The sequence below is a fragment of the Atractosteus spatula genome, chromosome 21 (genome assembly GCF_055471065.1).
Source record: "Atractosteus spatula isolate fAtrSpa1 chromosome 21, fAtrSpa1.hap1, whole genome shotgun sequence".
Lineage (NCBI taxonomy): Eukaryota > Metazoa > Chordata > Actinopteri > Semionotiformes > Lepisosteidae > Atractosteus > Atractosteus spatula.
In genome coordinates this window covers 16026399-16049614 of record NC_142726.1, presented here as the reverse complement: position 1 = coordinate 16049614, position 23216 = coordinate 16026399, and the positions used below count along the sequence as shown (strand labels likewise).

The following is a 23216-nucleotide window of genomic DNA, read 5'->3' as shown; positions in this document are numbered from 1 at the left end:
ACCACTGACTGAACTTTTCCATGACCCGTGGTAGTAAAAATTCCTGCGCTCACTTATGAGAAAGAGCAGCTTCCGCGCTCCGCCCACTGCCGCGATCAGCACGCTCGCCGCTCTGACCGAACGTGCGCCCCGCCCCCTCGCGCGTCAACCAAGCTTCGGAAATCCCCGCCTCGGGTGGGTGGGCCTAAACTAAAGCACAGGTCTTCCATCCAATGAAGCCTTCGAGCCGGCGCTCAACTGCCAATGAATGTTCGAGGGACTTGACAGCATGGTTGGTCGAGCAGGTTCCTCTTGTAAATAATCTTCACATTTTGCTGAAAAGGGGTTCTATTTTTAGATTGCTTTTATTTTATTCCCCTGCTACGTTCTTACCTGGCTCCGAAACTCTGAGAGAATGTGAGCTCTTAGAATCACCGTGTGTGGACGCGTCTGTGGCGAGAAGAGAGGAGCCCGGTATAATTTGTCGGCGGACCCCGACCAATATTTTGGATTCTGGTGACAGCAGTTCAGTCAAAAAAACAGCCGTGCCGGGTGAAGAACAGGTAGCTGGTGACACCGAAGTTAAGGTAAGGCTGGAAGTGCTTCAAAGCGTGAAAGCGGACCGCTGATCCTGTCTGCAACCCGCACCACTATCTCAGCACATCGTGTAGCTTTGGTTTCTGGGACCTATTCCAACCCTCAACTCTTCCCGGATACACTCCCCGGCAAACATAATGTAGTAACCAGTAGACAGCTTATAATATCAGCGCAATACAGCGGCTATCCAGGACTTCCTCTAAAAAAAAAAGAAGAAAAAACACCATTCTCTCTGGTGTCGTTTAGTGGCTCAGCGAGGGCTGATGTCACTTCGACCGGAGATGCGCCGGCTTGTCAAAAAAAATGCCCTGGCCAGTTGTCATTGATGTGGCGAGTCTGGTTTGGCTCTGAGTTGTTTGCGAAAGGCTCTGTTTTTCCCGAGGGAATTAAGCCCGAAGCTGAATGCCTTTGTTATACGTAATGTCGCAGAGGTCAGCGTTGCGTTGGGAGAGGTGAACTTATCTGGATGGGGTCGGAACGTGTCGACTTACTTTAAATGACGTCACTGTTGTATTTCGTGCCGCCTGTTGACTAGTAATGCTCCTAAATGAAGCCCTACGTGTCGCGCTTTGCCTAGGACGCTCTCTGCTCATTTACAGTATCAGGGAAACCGACCTCTTTTCGACGGGGGAAACGCTCGCTTCATCCTCGCCCTATGACATCCGGACGAATCGGTTAATGGTCACTATATAACTTACACAGCATGAGGTTGTTGTCATGACTGTGTGAGCTAGCTATGTCACAGGCCTCAGGCATGGCTCGTCACATTTTGACCTTCTGAAACTCCATTGCTGGTATTTTGTCACAGCCTGCTGGCAAGTGCTTTGACTCTTGGCTAATGAAGAATGCTGAACGACATTCTTTTTCTTTAGATACACTCCCACAGCCGTCCCTGCTGTCAGGTGGAGAATGTGGAGAATGATCACAGGTCATTTATATCTGCAAAGTGCACTACTTCTAGCTGTCTGAGCTGAGGACATGCAGAGTGTTAGAAGGACCCTGCACTTGTTTTCTAGAGATTGGCATAGTGTTTTAAGGTGTGTAGGCAAATGCCTAAAGCAGAGCAGTGCTTGATTTTCAGGACAATGTACCAGCTAGCACGCGGTGTTAAACAAAAAGATCTTTATTGTGTTGTGAAAGGCCCATTCTTTGCACTGTAAGAGAATGGTTGTCAGCATCTACTGTGAGCAGCGCTTGTTTGTTTTCTCGTGGGTGCCAGACTGATGCAGGAGAGCGTGCTGGCAGAATACAATACCAAGAGAAGCATATCCCTCATACAGTAAGAACAGCAGCTCAAAGACAGAATGGGCTGCACAGCGCTGGCCTGCCAGCTGCACTGCAACAGGTTTAATGCTGCTGTACATTGTACCTGATAGTGGGTGAGATGCTGGGCCCCGATCTCTTAACTGTCTGTGTGCTGAGATTGTACTGTGATGGAATTCAGGCCTGTGATTAATTACATTTGAAATAAATGGCACTGGAGGAGAATTCGATTCACAGCTACTAAAACCCCATTTTTTGTGTTATTCTAGCTCCAGGTTTTTCCTAATCAAAACACACCACTGAACCTACTTAGCCTACTTGTTGAAATAAAAAAGTAAGTTTTCTCTGCAGCAGCAAAGTGCTGATGAGAGGTGTCCCATTGCACTTGTTTAAGTGTAATGCTCAGTGCATCAATATCATTAATGCAGTTTTTGCGCTGTGTAGGATAATGCTGCAGAGTGTGGGTTGATGGTGGGTTGCAGTGTGGGCTGTGTGGTGTGGGAGGGACAGCTGCAGTGTGTGGTTCAGTCTGAAATTTCCCTGTAAGCCCTTTTAACATTTCTGTGGCTTCATCTCGGAGTTTCTGAGGGCATGGGGGAAATCCATTGTCCGCTCAGCTGATCACACAGGCAGAACTTTAGATCTTCATTTTTGAATTTGGTGTTCTTTTTAAAGAACTAAGACCTATGAAAATCCTGAAAATTGTTGCTTTCTGATGGAGAATCTTTAGGTTACAACATACAGCAATAGATGTTCTCTGAAGTGCAAAGAAGATTGCCCCTCTGTGCTGTTGTGTTAAGTGGGTTTAAACAACACAAAGTATTCAGTCAGTCTTTCCATTTCTGCTGCACTGTCACTGCTGTATGGGTGTCGCACATCAGGGTGTTTTTGCCCCTAAAATGGGAAATTTCGTTCTAAGTAATAAAACATAAATTATACCAAACAGTTCTAAACTGATCAGGTCATTATTTCAGAGCAGGTGATTATTATACACCTCTGTAATGCCAGTGGCAAGATGTAGTCCTCTCAGTGCTACCTCCTGGGCCGTTAGAGCAAGGAGGAGAGGCTCTGCCTCTGTTCTGCTTTTCTGACATATCGAACACCCAGTGCAGCATGTGGGGACACACGGCAAGCTACCCATCTCTAGGCAAGTCCGAGAACAACACAACTTCCCCAGGCTGTTCTGTGGAATTAGCCGACTGCTATTGGATTGGGTTGGGATTGCTTAGCCAGGACTCTTCCTGGATCTCCTGCATGGTGCTGAAGCTACAGCAGCATAGTCAAGTTCTACACAGCTGACACTTCCAAATTACTGTTCTGAAAATAACCAGCTATTCTGTAATTGTTAGTTCTAATTGTTGTTTTATATACTTTTTTTTTTACCTGTGAAAATAACCTACTTAAGTTGGTAGTCTTGTTCGTAGGTTCTGTTTGTACTTATTCATTCTGCTTGTTGTTTTCTGGTGTCTTTTCTTTTTTTTAGGTGTTGCTATTGAAGGTTTTCTCTTCAGCTGCGCACAATTGTCTTAACTAAACGTTCCACAGGAATCTTCATTGTTAAGACTTTGCAGCTTCATTGTTTATGGGCTCAGAAACTAACCTCATATCAGGCTCCACTGTATTTTTTTTAAAAAGCATAGCTGATGAACCTTCCAGAGCAATGCATACATGCATTCATGTGGCCAGCAGCCATATCGCCCTGCAACTCACAACTGGCAGCCCACTGGAGCTCAGCAGGTGTGAGCCTGTCCAGTACCTGGATGGGGGACCCCTGGGAAAAACTAAGGTTGCTGCTGGAAGAGGTGTTAGTGGGGCCAGCAGGGGGCGCTCACCCTGCAGTCTGTGTGGGTCCTAATGTCCCAGTATAGTGATGGGGACAATATACTGTTAAAATGCACTGTCCTTCGGATGAGATGTAAAACTGAGGTCCTGACTCTCTGTGGTCATTAAAAATCCCAGGGCGTCTCTCGAAAACAGTAGGGGTTTAACCCCGGTGTCCTGGCCAAATTTCCCATTGGCCCTTACCAGTCATGGCCTCCTAATAATCTCCATCTAAGAATGACTTGGCTTCATTACTCTGTTCTCCTCCCCACTAATAGCTGGTCACATCATCCAGGTGGGGCTGCACATTGGTGGTGGTGGAGGGGAGTCCCCATTACCTGTAATTTATTATTCAGACTGTAGTGTATAAAACAGATAGCAGTTAGGGACCTTGCTCTGTTAACAGTGGAATGAGACATGTCATAACCTATGCCCCGAGAATAAAAAGTATGCTGTATAATACCAGACAAGTCTTAACATTGTCTACTGATTTATTACTATTATTTTGCTTATTTGCTTGTTTTAAAACATTAAGTAATTTGAATTGATTAAGTGTCCTGTTTCTAGTCAAAGATGAACTGTATGTCAACAAGGGATGATGCCCAATCGAGGGGGCAACATTGAATTGTATCAGGCCAAGTACCTATAGCAATATGACTTCTATTCTAAACCGCTCCAGGGCAGGTTTAGTCAACTGTAGCCTCATTTTGTGGTTAAGAGATTTACTCACTGTATGCTGTATGGAGAGAATGAAAGTTTAGAGATCGCCAAAACCCAGTGGGCTGCCAGTTGTGAATGCAAAAACCAAAACTTTTTTCTCTTTAACCTCTCTCCCATACAAATAAAAGAAAACACACAAACTTCCACAACATGACAATTTTCTCTTTTTTTGCGAACTAAACAGTTCTATACACATATAATGTGTTACAGTTTACTGATGATTTTTCTTTGAAAGATATTGTTTCAGCAGACAGGTATTCTTTACATTCAAAATCTCTTAAGACCATGCATATACTGCTTGTCATGGCTCCGAGTTAAAAGAAACCTGAATGTGCACAGGGCTGAGATTCCTTCCGACTGGTGCAGTGTTGTACTGTGTTGGCAGCTTGGAGTGCTTCAGTGTGTCCTGCCATGAGGAAACGGGAAAATGCCCTTTCTGCTAAAACAGCTTCTGTGTGCATTCATAACGTTTCCTTGCCATCCATTAGTGAGTACCATCAAAATGGGGTTTCATGAAATTGCTGGAATTATTAGCATATCATTCTATCCACTTTAAATGTCGATTCTGTTCCCAGTTGCTATGTACCCTGATCTAAACATTCTCTAATATGATAAGTGCTCTGGACTGCACATAGGTGTAATTTTTATAGTTTTGAGTAATATTGAGGTATTTCATAATTAACTTCCACATTCAGTTTATTGTTGATTCTTTGCCTGGCGTCTTCTTTGGCTTTTGCAGAGGACACAGTATAGCTCCTCGCTGTTACAATAGATATTATCCTCATAGTTTTCCCCAAAGAGCCATAATTCATAGTCACTGGATGAAGATGCATGTTCCTTTGCTGTGGTTTTGCTGACTTGGATGAACGATTCAATACTCAACCCTCATTGCAGATTGTCAGATTGTTTAAGCCTGAATTGCTTTAGCTGGATAACCTAAACCAGAGTTTGCCTTTGTGAAACTGGAGTACTCCTGATTTCAATTATTGGATTCCACCTTGAGAAAATCCTAAATTAGTTAAACCTGCATTATTAAACAGCCCCCTGGTCCTCAAAGACAGTGTACCAAAGACTCTGCAAAGTGCCAGCACCCAAAGATCTAAGAGAAACTTAAACTGGTCCCATTAAAACAGTATTGATCCGATTTAGCTAAGAGTTAGAATAAAAACCTTCAGGCTTGCCAGCTCTTCCCTGCCCACCTGATCCTGTAGCAACATGTTCTCACACAAAGACAGTATTAATGCTGGGGACTATGATTTATTCAGAACTTCACTTGCAAAATTCAGGCTTTTTAATCACTTATTTTAAAAGCCTAATGTATTATTTTTGTTCAGCACCCATCAAGATGAGCAATCTCTTCCGTCATTTTTTACTTTTTCCAAACCATCTGCATTAATATACAAAATGCAGTGAAGCGAGCCGGAAGGCATATGTTTTAAAGATCTACATGATGGTTTTTTTAAAGCAACGTAACACTCTGCCTTGTTTGCTCTCCTGCTTTCCAAGGATCCCGATGGATGTGGATGCCGGTCACCGAGAGCCATGCTGACAGACTGCAGAAGGATGTGGGCAGACAGGTGTCTCCAGGGAACGGCCCCATGAGCTGTCCGCTCTCTCGTCTTGTCGTTATTTCCTTTCCCCTGGGCTTTCACCGCGGGCGTCCCCGGCGTTAATATGCGCAAAGCCTAGCCGCGTTTCCTCCTCGCCGCCATGAGTTCGGGCCTGTGGAGTCAGGAGAAGCCCAGCGCCGGCTTCCGTGAGGACCTGCGCTACTACATCGTGGTGCAGGAGTGCCTGCTGGAGAAGCCCCCCCAGAAGACACTGAAGATCCCCCGGGGCAGCATCGGCCAGACCTGCGTGGAGCGCAACAGCCTGGGCCGGCCGCTGCCCACCGCCAAGGGGAAGAGGAGCCTCCGCATCCTGGACCAGACCAACGTGGTGCTGAGCATGGACGAGAAGGACGTGCAGGAGCTGGACGAGAAGCTGGCCGAGCTGCTGTTCGCCATCACCAACTGCGAGGAGCGCTACGGCCTGTTCCGGAACAAGCCCCGCCTGGACAGGGTCCGCGAGATCGACTGCGGCGCCAAGGTCCGAGTCCAGCTGCGCTCGGGGGACGACCGGCTGCCCGGGGTGGTGAGGTTCAAGGGGCCCCTCATCCCAGAGAGCGTCCTGTCTGGAATCTGGTTCGGAGTGGAGCTACTGGTAAGAGGGGATTGGTTTTATTAGCCTTATTGTTGCTGATTGGGATCGTGCATTTGTTGTCAGATCTGTGTACCCAGATGAATGTGGATCTATTTTAATACTTCCGTTCCTTAGGTATAACTATCGCAAAACTATCTCCAACGCTATCCATAGCATGGGAATTATTAGAGAGGGCTTTCGTGCGATGGAGACGCATGGTCTGTTAACACAAACGTCAATGTCTGCCAAAGTGTTGCTGACCAGCTGTCAATCGGCATTCAGTGAAGTGTATATTATTTTGTAAATGCTGTTATTGCGTTGTTTACTGATTGCAGTCATTTTAATTCTTTGTTGTAATGAAGATTTAAGAGTTAATGAGGTAGGATTTTTGTTTTTGGAAAACCAGCCCCCCTGTGTTTGTAAACGAAAATAGCAACTGGGTTATGAAAGTGAAACCAAAAAGACCATACCTCCAGTGTACTTTATTACTTCCGGGAGAAACATTCTTGTAAAACAGGTTAACATCCTTTGTCGCAAGGAATGTACTTGAAAGCCGTGATGTACTGGGTAATCAGAACCCGATAAGATCTGGAAACCATCGGCACTCAATTGCAGTGCCATCACCAGAACATCATTTCTGTTGGCTGGGGGCAGCTTGAGTGAAACTTTTCAGTCCCTAAACCTAAAAGCTTCAGTTGCTTTTAGTGAAAAACGCTTAGCTTTGAAAGTCAGTATGATTGTGCTCCAGTATGAGTTTGAGGACGTAGCACCACTGTTCCATTATTTGGGCAGAACCTTGTCGCATACTTCTCAGGCATTTACAGTGGCATTTGGCTTTATGTAATGTGACTTTAACACACAGGCTGTATTGTCCCTCGGGGCAAATTCACTGCAGTGAATAAACCAGCTCTTGAGTGCCTGTGGTCTGCGTGCCTGTTCGCCACATGTTGCATCCTCTTCCTCCTGCTCATCCCGCACGGGGATCTACGGTGTGACTCACGCCCTCTTCTCCATGCCTCTTCCCAGGAGGAAGGCCGTGGCCAGGGCTTCACGGAGGGCTCCTACCAGGGCAAGCAGCTCTTCCGCTGCGAGGACGAGTGCGGGGTCTTTGTGGCCGTGGACAAGCTGGAGCTGTGGGAGGACGAGGAGGAGGAGGAGGAGGAGGAGGAAGAGGACGTCGATCTGGAGACGGACCACGTGGCCCTGGTGGATCCCCGGGACTCCGACTACCCGCCACTGGGCATCGGCTCTCGGGTGCTGGTTCACACCAGGGAAGGCCCAGAGTGTGGCACCGTCATCTTCTGTGACCTGCTGCCTGGGAAAGAGGACCTGGGCTACTACATGGGAGTGGATATGGTGAGAATGATGAGGGAGATGATGGGAGACAATAAACCACGTGATCCTTTCTGGGGTCACTTTCAGATTATTTTCCTATAAACAGTGCAGAACATTCCTTCCCTCTGGCGTGTTGCTGGGATTGATTAAAAGATTGTGCCTATAGATAGATGGTACTGCTGACTGACTTAAAGGTGCTTCTCACATCTGGGTCATAATTCTTCAACCTCTCTCTTTCATTTCGTCTGCATGAGTTAAAGCGCTGTGTGGGAGGACAGTAAGAAGCTCATGACGTGATCACCTATGAAGCTAAAATTAAAGCTCCCATCATTTTTTAAATGACATGTTACGTCTTCTGCCAGTCTTAAAAAGCAGTAGATATTCCTGGATAGGTAAATGACATACCTAGACTAAGTAACAGCAGCACTGTAAAGGTTTACCACTCTGGGAACATGTTTTGGATGCATTAGGCTGCCAACCTGTCCATGAACAGTGGTGATCTATGCCGGCATCTGGAAATGATCATTCTCTTTCTTTTCTGAGCTTTAAATGAGCATAATTCATTTTTATTTGACTCTGCTGGAAGTGGATGAAAGGGAAAAAAAAATCAAATCAACAATGAAGTATTAACAACATCTGGCCTTTAGAAGTGTGGTTTTACTCATAGCCAGGATCAAAGCAGTGTCTGGTTTTCAGAGCCATGCCCGGTGGCAGAATAGATACCGATGGGCTGGGTCACAGGGGATCACCAGGAGTAGACATCTGCCAGTTCTGGACCCGCTGACGAAGGGTCCAGTTTCCTTTCAGCACGGAAGGCTTTTAAACATGTATCTGTACCGTCCAGTTATCGGCCTGGACTCTTCTCTCAGTCCTCCCCAGACAGACGCATTACACTGAAGAGCTCTTTTCCTCCACACTGTCATTAGAAGAGTGAAAAATAAAACATAGCCATCTGTCATTGGGTGGAGTGACCGAGGTCAGACCTGAAAAATCCGGAGGTAGGAATATAAGTGCCTGTTTGGGAGATAATGACATGCTACAGGAGTAATAACGTGATGTGTTGCGCCCTTTCAGGACAATCCTATAGGGAACTGGGACGGGACTTTTGAAGGGAAGCTTCTGTGCGATTTTGCGAGCGTGGAACACACTCTTCTCCTCCCTATTAGTGATGTCATACCAGGTACGTATATTATTATTGTTTTCTCTGTTAATTACTTAATGTAAGAACTAAAGTAGTCTGCATTCCTGAGCAGTGATGAAGCTTTATTTTGTTTGAACTGTCTTTGTCAGCTGTCCAGCTGCTTTTCCACCTTATAGGGAAAAGCTTTGTCTTCTGCCTTGTTTTTGAGAAAGTCAGGCTACGACTTTTCTTGTTTTTAATTAATCTCTGCTAGTGATTTTATTTCCTCATCAGTGACATGTTTACCGAGACTCTATTTAACTGTGTTTCTCAGAGTAGAATGCATTACTGTGTTGCTTTTGTGTAGCATGATTGTTGGGTGCTGTTTTTTCAGTTCATTTCTTGAAACACTAAAAGAGAACAACTCCTTTGCTTTCAGTTTTTCTTATTGCGCAGATTGTTTGAATGCATGTTTGTTTAAAGTAAAGCTTGATATTTCTGAAGTAAAAGAAATGTCTTCCAATTTAAAAAAGCACGTTGTTAAATTTCACACTACACAAGTTTTACTGAGCTCAGGTGCAGCAGCGATACACCTGAAAGATTCTCTACCTTTCCCGTTCTTTTCTTTTAGTATTTACGAGCGTTAAAAGAGTGCAGTCATTCACTGACTGACAGGAATTAAGAGTGTGCTGCGTGTTTGCCGTGTGTGGTGCCCTGCTGTCTTTGTAATGTTTCTCTGTGCATGGTTGCAGAGTTCCCCATGCAGGAGCAGCGCCTGCAGAAGCACAGCTTTGCGCCAAGAGGTGGCGGGGGCAGTGACAAGTCCATCTCCGGCCAAAACAAGCCAAAGACTAAAGGTAATGAGTAAAGCCGTTCAGCATGCTGAAGGTCTTAACTCTAACAGTGCTACACACCGTCAATGAAATATCCTGTCGACTCTGCACAGGAGGTAGAAAACTTCCAGCTAGACCTTCTGGTTTTTGTGATGAAATAACCAAGATACAGTTAGCAGAGCTGGAGGCATGATGCAGTACTGATCTTTCCTCTCTCTGAACACGTGCAGCTACCGAATGTGAAACTTGCTGCATTAATAAATTATTTATTTCACATAATATGAGCCTATGTGCTGCTTCTGCTATATTACACCATGCTTATTAGCGTAAATAATTAAAGCATGTTCTTTCTGTTACCATGAAAAATATACACAGTATATTTTTAAATGCTCCATAGATTGGCGTTTGCAGAAGAGTATGAGTGTTCCTGCATGTATCGATTTCTGCACCTGGCTCTATTTTAATATTGAGCGGTGATTTGCGGTAAATTGCCAGCATTTAAACTTCACAGATCTATTAATAAAGGAAGTGGAACTATTGTAAAAAAATGTGTTACGAAAAGGTTTTAGTGTACTGTAAGCTGCTTTGTGTAAAGAACATAAGGACAGTTGCAAGCAAAAAAGGCTCATGGAGCAATTGTCCCATCTAGCCTGTTGGGGCTATTGCACTGTTACAAAAATGGGTAAATTAATATTGAATTTTCTTAAGTGTGCAGTTAAACTGGTAAAGAAAACGGATCCCTAAGCTACTTCTCCTCTGCCCCTGCTCCTCTGTTCTGCCTTGGCCTGTGTTGCTTTTGCTGCCTGTGCTCATTTTCCTGTCCAATCCAGAAGGCTGATTGACAAGGCGCTCCCATGTCCGATCTCCACTGTAACCAGCTGCAGAGTGGTGTCTATTGGAATGGGCAGCGTGCGCAGCTCTTGCCTTACTGTGTTTAGCATTACAAGTCTATAGCACAGGAGAGAAGGTGATCTTTCAATGCCATATTGCTGAAACCATGGTATGTATGCACCAATGCCAGTTCAGAGGAATGTAAGAGAATTGCAGTAGTGCTAAATTATTTTTCTTTGTTACATTATACATTATGTGTTCTTTTTTTGCGCACTTTATCTAAATGTAGAATGTTTTCCCTCATCAATGTCTTCCAATATACTATGGCTGAAAATCCCTTTAAGGAGGAACTGGAGATTTCAGTCCTACCGATTCTAGAGCCAATTATGAATCCCAGAGGCTGGTGCAATCATCAAGCATGGCTTTAGGTTAGATCAGTTTGTGCTGTTTTTTTATTCACTGTTGTCCTCTGCTTGTTAGACTATGAAACCAGTGATGATGCACAGTCAAGTGGAGGAGCTATGCTCTTGAGAACAGTAAAATTACTGATGCAACATGTATTCTTTCACAGCCAATGGAAGCACTGTAAATGCAGTACCGCTTTCATTTTAATAAAAACAAACAAACAAACAAACAGGGGCTTATCATTATTCACTTTCTTTTTTTATTGAACTTTGTCATCTACAGGACTAGGTCCCCAGAGTGGAAATAGAAGCAGGTCTGAATTTTATTACACTTTAAATGGCAGCTCTGTTGACCATCCTCCACAATCCAAATCAAAAAGCACATGGTACATTGATGAAGGTAATACAGAGTGTGTGCACGGTTCTCAGGCACAGGCTATCTTGATAGCAGGCTATGCTTTTACACTGTTTACAAACAGGTACTATCTATAACCTTAAAGTTAAGCATTAATTGTTCATGGTCTAGTTGCATACACTGCCTTTCTTTTCCTTATTTGAATAATATTAGAAGGCGTAAGAGCTTATTTGGAATGCAGTAACATTTTTCTTTTTGAAACAATGTGTTTACAGCTACTTGTTTTCTTCAGAGTTACAAATAAAAATCTGGTATTGATTTCCAGTAATGTGAAGAAATGACCTGCTAACAAGATCTTGTGTCCACAGCACTGCCCCGTTATCATTTAGTTTAGAATTCCATGTGCATGACTGCATGCTTCGGCCTGTATTAGCTCACAAAAGGCTTTTAATAATGTTCTGGAAAATGATGAATGTATAAATACAGTTATATGTTTGTTTTATCTGAGACTAAACAGTTGACTGATTGTGTTTTTTGCCAAAAGCTGGAATTATTCAGTGGACTTTGAAATTGGCTAGGATTCTATTTGTACAGTTAACAAATTCATTACCATGCACTATCGAATGTATTCTTTAAAAGACTGTTGGATATTCTTAACACTTCCTTTAAGAATGGAAAAAAAGTGAATGTAGGGATGAAAAGGTCTCTAAATTTAGGGTTTTTTTCTGATGCTGTTACAGGGATGTATTTATTTGCTTGGGAAACGCAGTGCAGAAGAGAATGGTCTATACCAGCATTTGTGTTGAAGGGTTAAAAATGGTATGAGGCTCTGGATGGAAATGAAGTCTTTGCTAAAGCAGCTGTAGGGCAGGTTGAGGTTCTTCTCCAGAGATTCCATCCAGGGAAAAATCTTTGATTTCTGTTTGGAAGATGGCGTCGTATTAGGATGGCTGGCTTTGCCAATTGAAAGGGCTGCTGTACAGATAAGGTGACGTACGAGCAGAAAGAACTCCTGTGGTTCAGTTGTGTTGTCAGTCATATCAACCCTGGAGTAGCAGCAGCGGCTCCATGTTATAGAGAAGGAGCAGGGGGGACTGATCCTAACTGATCCCTCCGACACTTTCAGAGTCTTTCAGTAACCCTCCTTTTACCCCCCAACAGAATTGAACAAAACTGCATTCAAATATCAAAATACCGTGGTCATAAATGTTAACAGTTCAGCCAGACCGGCTTCAGGAATCCGATTCCTGTGATTATCTGCCTTGCGTGCTTCCGAGTGTGTTTTGTGAGTGCTGTGCTGTCACTAATGACCCCCCTCCTCCACCTCCATGTGTGATTATGTTTCTGTGTCCATTCACATCATGGGAAATGCTTCGCTTGTGTTGATTTAAAAAATGCTTGTTTTGACCTTGTGTATTTGCTTTATGTGTGCGTCACTGTTATTCTGATCTTGTCCTTACAGGCCCAACACCTTTCTTGAGGGGTGGCGGATGTTTTAACATTCCAAATTTTGGCTCCTACCTGCAACATGAGTTTATCATCGTGCTGTGCAAAAGCAATATAATTGGCTTTCCTGTGCCTGTAATGAGAGGGAAAAACAAATAAATTAAAACTGAAAGAATACTTGCCTACTAGGAAGAAAAGAGAAATATATGGTTAAATTGCTTTTAAAAGGAAATAGGAATTCAGTGATGTTTATATTTATGTTTTATAAAAACATTTATTGGTGCTCCTATACTAGGTGACACCCTTCCTTCCATTTTTAAAGTGAGCCTGGCACAACGGAAATATAAAAAAGGAGAATATAATTAAATTGTTGTTAAAAATAAATATGCTGGTACCATTCTGACCTTCCCACATCAGACTAAAAATATAATACTGGTTAGCTTAGGCCTTTTTCGCATTACAACAGTCGGCTTGAATAGATCAAAGCCCATGTTAGAGAGCATAGCATGTGTTCTTCATGCATGTGTCAGGGTTATATATAATTTCCTTTCTGAAGCATTCCAAATTGCCATCTTATTGTCTGTTAGTGTAAAATGTGTCATCGTTTTAGGTGTAGTACTGCATCCTGCACTTTTTTTCAGTGTAACCGCTGCATGTCAGGACTTTTTTACAGTTCCCTGTGAAAAATCTGTTCCATTATTAATAACATGCTTGCGTTGTAAAGTCTCCTGGATCGAGACGTTTGCTAGACTTCATCCCGTGTTCATGCTGTTGAAGGGTCGTAGGTTTTTCTCAGTTATACAGGCATTGGTGTTTTTTTTTTCTATTGGCTCTGAAAGGTGCCCGTCTCTTGTTTTCTGCCCGTCACTCCGCAGTGGGGGGGGACCCCGCGAAGTCGCTCACGGACGCGCCCCCCGAGTTCAGTCAGTCCCCTCCGCCCTCGCGGGCCCCGCCCGCCCCCTCGCTGCCCAGCGACAACAAGTTCCACTCGCTGCCCTTCAGCCTGAACAAGAAGAGCGGCTCCAACGGCAGCATCAGCCACAGCCCGCTGTCCCTGTCCGTCCAGTCGGTCATGGGGGATCTGCCCGACCTGCAGCCTGTCCCGGCGCCCCTCCGCAACCAGTACGGGCTGGAGGTGGGCTCGCTGGTGGAGGTGAAGGACAACCCGCCCCTGTGTGGGGTGATCCGCTGGGTGGGGCAGCCGCCCGGACTGCTGGAGCCCCTGGCCGGCCTGGAACTGGTGAGAAGAGTTCGAATCATGCTGCCGCCAGCCTTGGCGTTGGGATGGTTGCCGAAGGGGAGGGAGGAAGGGTCTTGCTGCTGGGCTTCTCTTTGGTCACAGTGTTGCTCTGTCCCAGGAGGAGGAGTGCCCTGGCTGTACGGACGGCACCTTCAAGGGGACTCGCTACTTCACCTGCCCGCCCAAGAAAGCCCTGTTCGTCAAGCTGAAGAGCTGCAGGCCGGACTCCCGCTTCCCAGCACAGCCCCATAACACCAACCCCATCGAGCGCTGCAACTCCATAGGTAAATACCTTCCAGTGCTACCATCCTTTCTTCAGCTCCATCCCACACTCCAGGGCCCGAGGATACCTGGTTACCAGAAACAAACCGTCCACACAGGTTGCAGCTGGTTCTCTTTGCTGTTCCAAGGAATTCCTGAAATCGGTGACCTACCACTGTCAAGATGAGCAAGCCGGATCAGCATTCGAATGGGCTCTTGTACAGTCGCGTAGAGGCTATTTCTGGGTGTTGTGCAGTAGGCGAATTAGCAGAGCTCTGGAAAAAGGAGCAGGCGTTGCTGACGTGATGTCATGTGTCTGCAGCCTTCGGCGGGTACCTGAGCGAAGTGGTGCATGAGAACACGCCTCCTCGCACGGAGAATGAGGGGCTGGAGGTCATGATTGGCAAGAAGAAGGGAATTCAGGGCCATTACAACTCCTGCTACCTAGACTCCACGCTCTTCTGGTGAGCACGCAGCCGAACAATGCACAGCAAGGGCAACGATGACAGACATGCAGTGCAGTAAAATGTTGTGATCAGCTTTACAGGTGTAGTGTATATATATATACGTGGATGTAGGACATACCTGATGCGACTGGCTTTACGGTCGCTTGAAGTTGGTTTATTACCTTTTTAAACAAATGTTATTCGCTTGATGACATTACCTTGTTATTTGACCACAATGAACCAGTGACTCAATGAGGTATTGATGGTGGGCTCAATGTAGATATTGGCCGCCACACAGTGCACTTCTGTGGCGCTGTGTTTTGGAAGGCATGTGTGGGTTAGGCTCTATGCCTGTACACATGAGGCTGCTGAAGCTCTGCTGTTCTACCACGTGGTCTTGGTTAACAACCTTTGTTGCCCTTTACAGCCTGTTTGCCTTCAGCTCAGTGTTGGACACTGTACTGCTGAGACCTCGGGCCAAGAGTGATGTGGAGTACTACAGAGAGACTCAGGAATTGCTGCGCACTGAGATAGTCAACCCTCTGCGCATGTGAGTGTTACTGGAGGACCAACATCAAATGCATTTCACTCTACAATGCAACTGGAACTCATGCCATGCCTCCACTAAAATCTTAGGTGTGTCTGCAGCCAATCTTAGTGCGTTGTGTTTCTAAGTACATGCAAGGTTTTTTAGAAACTTTACAGTAAACGTGCAGATGCAGTTGTAATGTGAAGGTCTATGGGGGCATGCTAAATAGAGTTTTGCCAACAAGAACATTTTGTGTAATACCACACCAGCAATCACACCATCGCGTCATTTAAACTCCTGCACTCCACACGCCAGCTGATGTACAGAGAACACTTCAGCAGACTAACCAGGAAGACAGCACTTCCACAGACCAGCTTGGTATAACCCTCCTCTTCCCTTGGCGGTCCTCAGACACGGCTATGTGTGTGCCACTAAGGTGATGAAGCTACGGAGGATCCTGGAGAAGGTGGAGGCTGCTTCCGGGTTCACGTCCGAGGAGAAAGGTGAGTGGCACAGCTGTCGTTTCCACTGTGACAGTGCATTTTAATGGTCTTTTATATAAGCTGTTGGTAACTCGTTATTTGCGAATCTGAAGAAAACAAGTAGCTATAAACGCTTATACTGCATTGTATTTATATATATATATTTATTTAAATCACAACATTTTGCTGTCGCCGTGCAGATCCTGAGGAATTTCTCATTATCCTGTTTCATCACATTTTAAGAGTTGACCCCTTGCTGAGATTGAGGTAGGTACAGAAAAAAGGTGAACGGTTCTATGACTTTGCAGGATACTTATTTTATTTCTAACGTTTGGGGAGAAAATATATCCATGTAGGTGAATGAATGTTTCCGTATGTGCATCACATGCAAACTCAAAACATTTTGCTTGTATCTGTCAAAAGTTAAATGACAGAACAGAGGAATTGTCAGCAGCATGCAATAGTTATTAGAGCTCAGGACCTAGAGGGTTGTGGGTTCAAATCCTGGATGGGCAGCTACTCTATGTACTTTTCATCCTTCACTCAAAATGCCCTCAGTGCCCAGTTGCAGAAATGGGAGTGTTCTCCTTTGACGTGCTTGTTAAAATAAAGGAATTAACTTTTCAATTCAATTCAATTCAACTTTATTGTCATTATACTTACACAGGTGTATAGTATAATGAAAAGTGTTTCTCATTAGTCACTCAGGTGCAGTATATAAATAGGACAGAAGATAAGACAATAGACAGTAACACAATAACAATAACAGTAATGTGTAATAACATAACATAAATAACATGTAATCAAGTAATCAAAACTGTGCAAAATTCCACAAACAGAGAAAATATAACAGGACAAAAAAGTGCAAGGTAATTCTTGGAACAGTGCAAAAATAGTATGGAGATTAATAAATATTATGACTGATACAGTTTTACTGAGCTATCGAAGGGACGGTACAATTTTGGCTTATGTGTGTGTAGTGGTGTTGGAGTACAGTCCTTGTGGGTACGGGAAGATGTTAGGAGAGATCATAATATGGTGGGAGGGAGTGGGGGCGTCACCAACTTGACAGCTCTGGGGAAGAAGCTATTTTGGAGTCTAGTTGTGTGCGACTGGAGTGACCGGAACCTTCTGCCAGATAGTAGGGGAACAAACAAGTTATGACTGGGGTGAGTGGGGTCAGACATAATTTTGGTGGCTTTTTAACCGCAGTAGTGTGCGATACACCAGTACACTGCACCACCTTGCCACGATGTGTCTGTGAGAGATGATAAGAAAGACACAACAGTACAACCCTCCTCATCTTCTGCCTTTTATGTGTATAGGTCTGCAGGACAGAAGGTCCAGGACTGCTACTTCTACCAGATCTTCATGGAAAAGAATGAGAAGGTGGGAGTCCCCACGAGCCAGCAGCTGCTGGAGTGGTCCTTCATTAACAGTGATCTCAAATTTGCTGAGGTAAGGGAGATGCGTCTTCCTGCATGTGACTGTGGCTTCAGATGAAATCTATACATCCAGACAGGGTCCAGTGACTCGGCACTAATCTTGAAAGAGATCTGATCCTGAGCGACAGCCTTTAAGAATTAATGCACTGGGACCTGCGCATGGCTGAAAACCATTTCTTGGCACCTTGATTATTATCACTTGGCTGGTCACCATGTTGGGCAGAAGTTGAATATCTGAAATGCAAAATGAATTGGCTGCTTACCACATTCTGTTCTCCCCAGGCCCCATCCTGCCTTATTATTCAGATGCCTCGGTTTGGGAAAGATTTTAAGATGTTCAACAAAATCTTTCCCTCTCTGGAACTCAACATTACTGATTTGCTTGAAGACAGTGAGTATTATTTTCCGCCTTAGACGTTCCTGTTGGTACCTGCTGTGGTGCGTTTAGTGGCCTGTAATGGGCCCTGTCTGTTTGGTGGTGTGGCTGACGGGACACACTGACCAGAGGAAGGGGCATCTTCTGTTCCAGCTCCTCGGGAATGCCGAATCTGTGGGGGTCTGGCCTTCTTTGAGTGCAGAGAGTGCTACGAAGACACTGACATCACAGCTGGGAAGATCAAGCAGTTTTGTGAGAAGTGCAACGCGCAGGTGAGTGCGGTTTTATGGCAGTAATGCTGAACTTCAGTCTGAGTGCTATAGGATCTTTAGCTTTTTATACCCACCAGAGCACATAGCATACTTACTGAATAAAACTGCCAGCTTAGCATAACACGTTTCACAGATCTTCACTGGTTGATCCTTTAAGAACTGGAGTTGTGCACCAGTTAACTTTCACAGTTGCTTGGTGACTGTTTACTTGAAGCTTAAGGCTTAAAGAAGGGTTAAAAAGAAGTACTCTTTATAATGAGGGTCATTAGTTTACCTAGGTAAACTAGGTTCCCAAACCTTGAGGTAGAACTTTTAACATCAGCAGGAGATCCTATGAGTTAGCATTATTGGGTAATATTTCATTTGTATTTTTCATAACCAGTCTGCAATACCAGACATGCCCACCTGGTGGCAACATCTCACAAGAAATGCTGTTTATGCTTTGGGGCACTGAAGGATTTCAGCTACTTTCCTCACCTCACTTGACATTCTTAGAGATATTGAGTTTGTGGAGCCAATGCCTATTATTTTGGTTTCTTGTATAGAGAATGTTTGTTATTAAAAAAAAATGTCACCAATGTATCTTTTGCTTTGAATGATTAAACGATACAAGTTGGATCAGGTGAGGATAGTGTAGGTGTCTTGCTGCCCTGTGTGAATGGGCAGCAGGTGCCAGGCGTCTTGCAGTTCTGCATGCCCATTGCCTGGCAGGACGTGTTCAGTAAACAGTATTTTATGTGTGTGGCAGGTGCACCTCCACCCGCGGCGCAGGTCCCACCGGCAGGGGGCGCTGTCTGTGCCCAAGGAGCTGCAGGAGGGGGGCCGGCAGGGGGGCTTCCCCCGGCAGAGGATGGAGCTGTTCGCTGTGCTCTGCATCGAGACCAGTCACTACGTGGCCTTTGTCAAGTACGGCGCCGCCGACTCTGCTTGGCTCTTCTTCGACAGTATGGCTGACCGTGACGGTACGTGTGACGGCTTGGTGTTAATTATTTTATGCCCAGCCTTTCAAAAAGGCAACAAAAAACGACGTGTGATACAGAAGTGTTTAGAGATAGGAGGCTGTTTTAAGAAGCACAAAATGTACAGTGATCAGTGTTGCAGCTGTATAGTCAATTTGAAATTTCTAGTAACGAGCCTTATTTCTAATGTTGCAGAATCCCTGTCCTGTTTAAGAGTTGGATTGTAGCATCTAAGACAATAAAGGGAGAAAAAGCTTTCTTTTTAATGGAGTTGTGGGGTCTCGGTAAACGTCTCTCTCTATTCCACCCAGGAGGGCAGAATGGCTTCAATATCCCACAGGTGACGCCCTGCCCAGAGGTGGGTGCATACCTGAAGATGAGCCCGGAGGAGCTCCATGCTCTGGACCCCAAGAGCATCCAGGGGTTTGCGCGCAGGCTGCTGTGTGACGCCTACATGTGCATGTACCAGAGCCCCACCATGAGCCTGTACAAATAGAGCACCCCACTTCCGCCCGCGACGCACAGACCCCACTGGCGCCGCCCTGACCTCAGCAACAGCTCGCAAGTACTTACAAAAAGCCCCGGATGGCAAGCCTATTGCACTGCGCATCTGTTCCAAGTGGCGTTTTCGTGTTTTTAATCTGTGGCGAACAGAAAAATGTGATTGTAGATTTCTCGTCTCGCAGAGCAGCAGCGGTACTGCATCTGTTCATGGAAGCACCAGGAAGTGGCTTCACTCCAGGCTCCTGCGAGCAAAGCATGTCGAGGAGGCTAATGAGTATTCGCACTGGTGGAATAAAAAAAAAACTGACCTAATGGGAAACGAGTAAGCGTCGCTTTGCTCTCTCGGCGGGTCTCATCCCACCACAAGGTCATTGGCGAATTGGGCAGGGTGTGAACTTTGACCTGCAAGGCCACATCGAAAGCTTTTGATAACACTTCCAAAGGGTGTTTTTGTTGTTTTGTTTCTTTGTTTTCAGCAGGGTGAGGGTGGGGAAGCTTTTTTTTAAAAAAAAATAAAACCATTGGCTGAAGAATATAAAGACTTTTTCCCATTTGTCTAACTCCAGTAGCAGTGTAGGTGTGTGTGAGCCTCCGATGTGCAATATGGAAGTGATGTGCACTCCAGGTGTGGTGCAGAGGTGGGAGTGCAGGGAACAGCTGTGTGGGAGAGAACAGCTGGAGAGCCAGCAGAGGGAGGCGTCCATGTTCTTTTTATCCCTGATCAAGCTGTGGGGCGAGGGGGCAATGGTTAAAAAGCAGGTGTATGAAGTAAGAGTGAGATGACGGCACTGCTAAAATTAATTTAAACTTTAAAGATGGAAATTTATTCCTGCTATTTTTTTAATAGAAGCAGAATCTATATATTATGACTGTTTGGTCAATGCACTGTTCACAGATTTTAGGGCTGAACCATTATGTTATGATAAGAAAGATAAAATGCAAATGAGGATGACAGTGGACACCTGCCAGCCCATGAAAGATTAAAGGCTAAGAATTTATAAAAGGAAAATTGTCTATGACAAGATCAACATTACTGCTCTGTTTACTCCTTAATACCACTGTTAATCAAGAGTCCAGGTTTAGCTGGATCAAGCTAAAGTTTAGAAAGGAAAATTAGAACCTTTTTTTCCAGAAGAAATAAGGGGTTCCACTATTTAACTGGTCCCAAATATAAAGATAGCATTTTTCCCTTACCATATTTGTTACTTTATATCCTTACATTTGTATGTAGGTCATTTTTTGTAACAACATGAATGTAGAATTATGTTCAATATGTGTTGGGTTATGATATTTTCATATGTGTGTTATGATACACATATGTGGCACGTGTTATAAACATGTTAACAATGAATGAATTTCAAGCTCATTAAGAACGGAAGTTTGAAACAATATTTCTGTTCACAGAAAACTCATCCACAAGAGGCAATCTACAGTATGGGATAAATAGCATAAAATTATGGTTGGCATTCAAGTGGTTAGTGTGGTGCTATCATTGCAAACTAATTAAGCAGGTAACAATAATACCATATTAAGGGAGTACAAACAAGTAAACAACTCAGACCAAAGTATGAGGCTTAATTAATGTGCTTGAATATAATTATACAGAGTGCATTCTTCCTTGATAAATATAGCCTTAAAATAACGGAAGGGTTATCCTCAGCAGAGCGTATAGCACAGAAAACAGGAAATGCCTCACAGTCCTGATTATTATTTGCCACATTTAAAGCAGAGACAACGAGTCCTGAACCACCACAGCCTATTTCCAGCACACATTGGAAACCAGTGCTCTGCAATAGTGGCAGACCTTCGTATAAAGAATTTTGTTTTTCCCCACTGTGATGTCACAGATACCTCTGCTAACACCCCTACGTGCATAATAAAGTACAGAACCTTTAGTCCACGTACTGTCGAGTGTTGAGGGCCTATGCAGTAAATTTGGATACTAGGAGTTTGCAGCTTTTTTTAGTATTTAAAATATGCATTTTACATAGGAAAAAGGGACACTTGAAAATGAGCTCCCACTAAAGGGGGCAAAGGATAGATATATAGCAGGCCATGTCTTTTTAAAGTAATTATGGAGAACCTAAACTGCTGGCTGTGGTTAGGAAGGAGAGCAGTGCAGATGTTTGTAAGGTGGTGAGGACTTTTGTCTTGAAATTATCTTCATGAGTTCCTTCGACCTTCAATGTGATGTAACTGTAAAACCGATTATTGTGTAAACAACTGTGTAGCATCATGTTTGTCACCTGTAAATACAAGGAACAGAGTGATCTTACAGCTTCTCGGTGAGCTGCAGAGGAGTGTCTTGTGTATCTGTACAATTTTAAATGTACACTGTTAATTTAGATGTCTCAGTGCTGTTCTTAAACATTAACTGAATTAAACCCCGTTTTTGAAAGAAAGCATTTTTGATTCAGTTGAATTGCCTGGAGACTGACTGACTGCTGCTTGGCGACTTGACACATTTGACAGCATGCTCTCAGGTAACACTGTGCTTTGTGAACTGGAGGCTAAAACGGTGATATGCATACCTGTCACAAACTGTATGTCCCATTAGCATGGCAGCACTGCTGGAGCGCGGAGAAGAGCTCACAGATTCAGTCCCGTGACCCCTCAGCGCCTCACCATTTGGTGATGTGAGAGGACAGATGGGATTCCCCAAAGGCAAACTGATCTCGGCATCTGCAACACCAGGACGTTTAAAACGGGATGGAGGTTTGCTAGCTTAAATTAAAGCATTTGTTTTTGGGAATCATTTCTGAATGGCATTTTTGTTTGGCAACATTCGTCTGGGAAGAATGTGCATAAATTCTAAGTGCAAAGACTGTATCGGTAGCGAGACACCTTCTGTTTCTGGTGGTGTGTCTGATCAGTGCAGAGGAGACTGCTTGGGCTGGAGGGTCTGTGAAGAGCACTTTCACAACCTCTAAGCAGCTGTGTTGATGACTTTGTCAAAAACATGCATACGTGTACCTGCTTTCAGTCTGCAAATAAGAAGGGGGCATTTAGGACAAAAAAGGGGACTGACTTTTATACCCAGAGAGCTGTGAGGGTCCAAACAAAATCTTAGCTGTCTTTTGGAAGCTGACACTCTGGGATCCTTCCGGAAGAAGCTGGATGAGGTCTTGGGATTGATGGGCTAGTAGCAGCCAAACAAGTGAGAAAAAAGGAAGCCCCCCCCCCCCCCTCTTATTTCCTGTCTTACGTTCTAAAGTGTAAATTAGATAGAATCTGAAGAAAGGCAATTTTTTTACTGCTTTGTTTGCAGTCTTTCCTGACATTTAGTACATGGGGTAAGTTTCCTTTAATGTGGTGTGTTGCTATCGTCAATGGCCTTTTATATGGTTGAAGGTATTCTACTCATCTGAGACAAGAGTCCATTGACTTCGAGAGGCTCGATGGGAATGCGTGCAGAGACTTTTTTTTTTTAAAGAAAGGAAGCGCAAGAGAATGAGCGCCTGAACATGCCGTTCCGGCACATAAACCACAGCAGCGTTTCCATTGCGTTGACAAGAAAACTCGTTTGAAGCCTTGGCCAGGACGCGGCCGTCGCTGCGCCTCCCTGCTGCAACTCGGGCACTCTCAAGCTGCACAGAGAGGAGTGGCTGGACACAATTAGGTAAGAAAAACAGACCGACAATTAAAATAATGTGGTCCAAAGCACTAAAGTAATCTCCTTCCAGCTTTCACAAAGTTGTTTCAGGAGGTTAGTGGTGAAGGGTGTCTGATGAGGGATGTGCGACTTTTGCGGCTCCTTTTGTTGGTGCAGAGCTATGCGGCTATATAAACCTTTACCGAAATCTTGAAGACACTGTTG

At 44.5% G+C, this 23216-nt stretch overlaps 1 protein-coding gene across 4 annotated transcripts; it reads left to right on the top strand.

Moving 5' to 3' along the window:
* Window positions 1-269: 269 nt before the first annotated feature.
* cyld (CYLD lysine 63 deubiquitinase) lies at window positions 270-21801 on the top strand. 4 transcript variants are annotated; one of them, XM_088938683.1, is made up of 17 exons: window positions 270-566; window positions 5887-6582; window positions 7588-7917; window positions 8971-9076; window positions 9769-9873; window positions 11368-11484; window positions 13761-14125; window positions 14244-14409; window positions 14709-14850; window positions 15260-15382; window positions 15773-15864; window positions 16044-16110; window positions 17169-17301; window positions 17571-17679; window positions 17818-17936; window positions 18685-18898; window positions 19207-21801. In XM_088938683.1, the coding sequence occupies exons 2-17, from the start codon at window positions 6091-6093 to the stop codon at window positions 19389-19391; spliced, it is 2865 nt and encodes a 954-aa protein (XP_088794809.1). In that variant the 5' UTR covers window positions 270-566; window positions 5887-6090; the 3' UTR covers window positions 19392-21801. The 4 variants fall into 4 exon arrangements, with proteins under 4 accessions (XP_088794809.1, XP_088794807.1, XP_088794811.1 ...); XM_088938681.1 differs by having other exon boundaries at window positions 275-566; window positions 13725-14125; XM_088938685.1 differs by lacking the exon at window positions 11368-11484 and having other exon boundaries at window positions 275-566.
* The last annotated feature ends 1415 nt before the right edge of the window (window positions 21802-23216 follow it).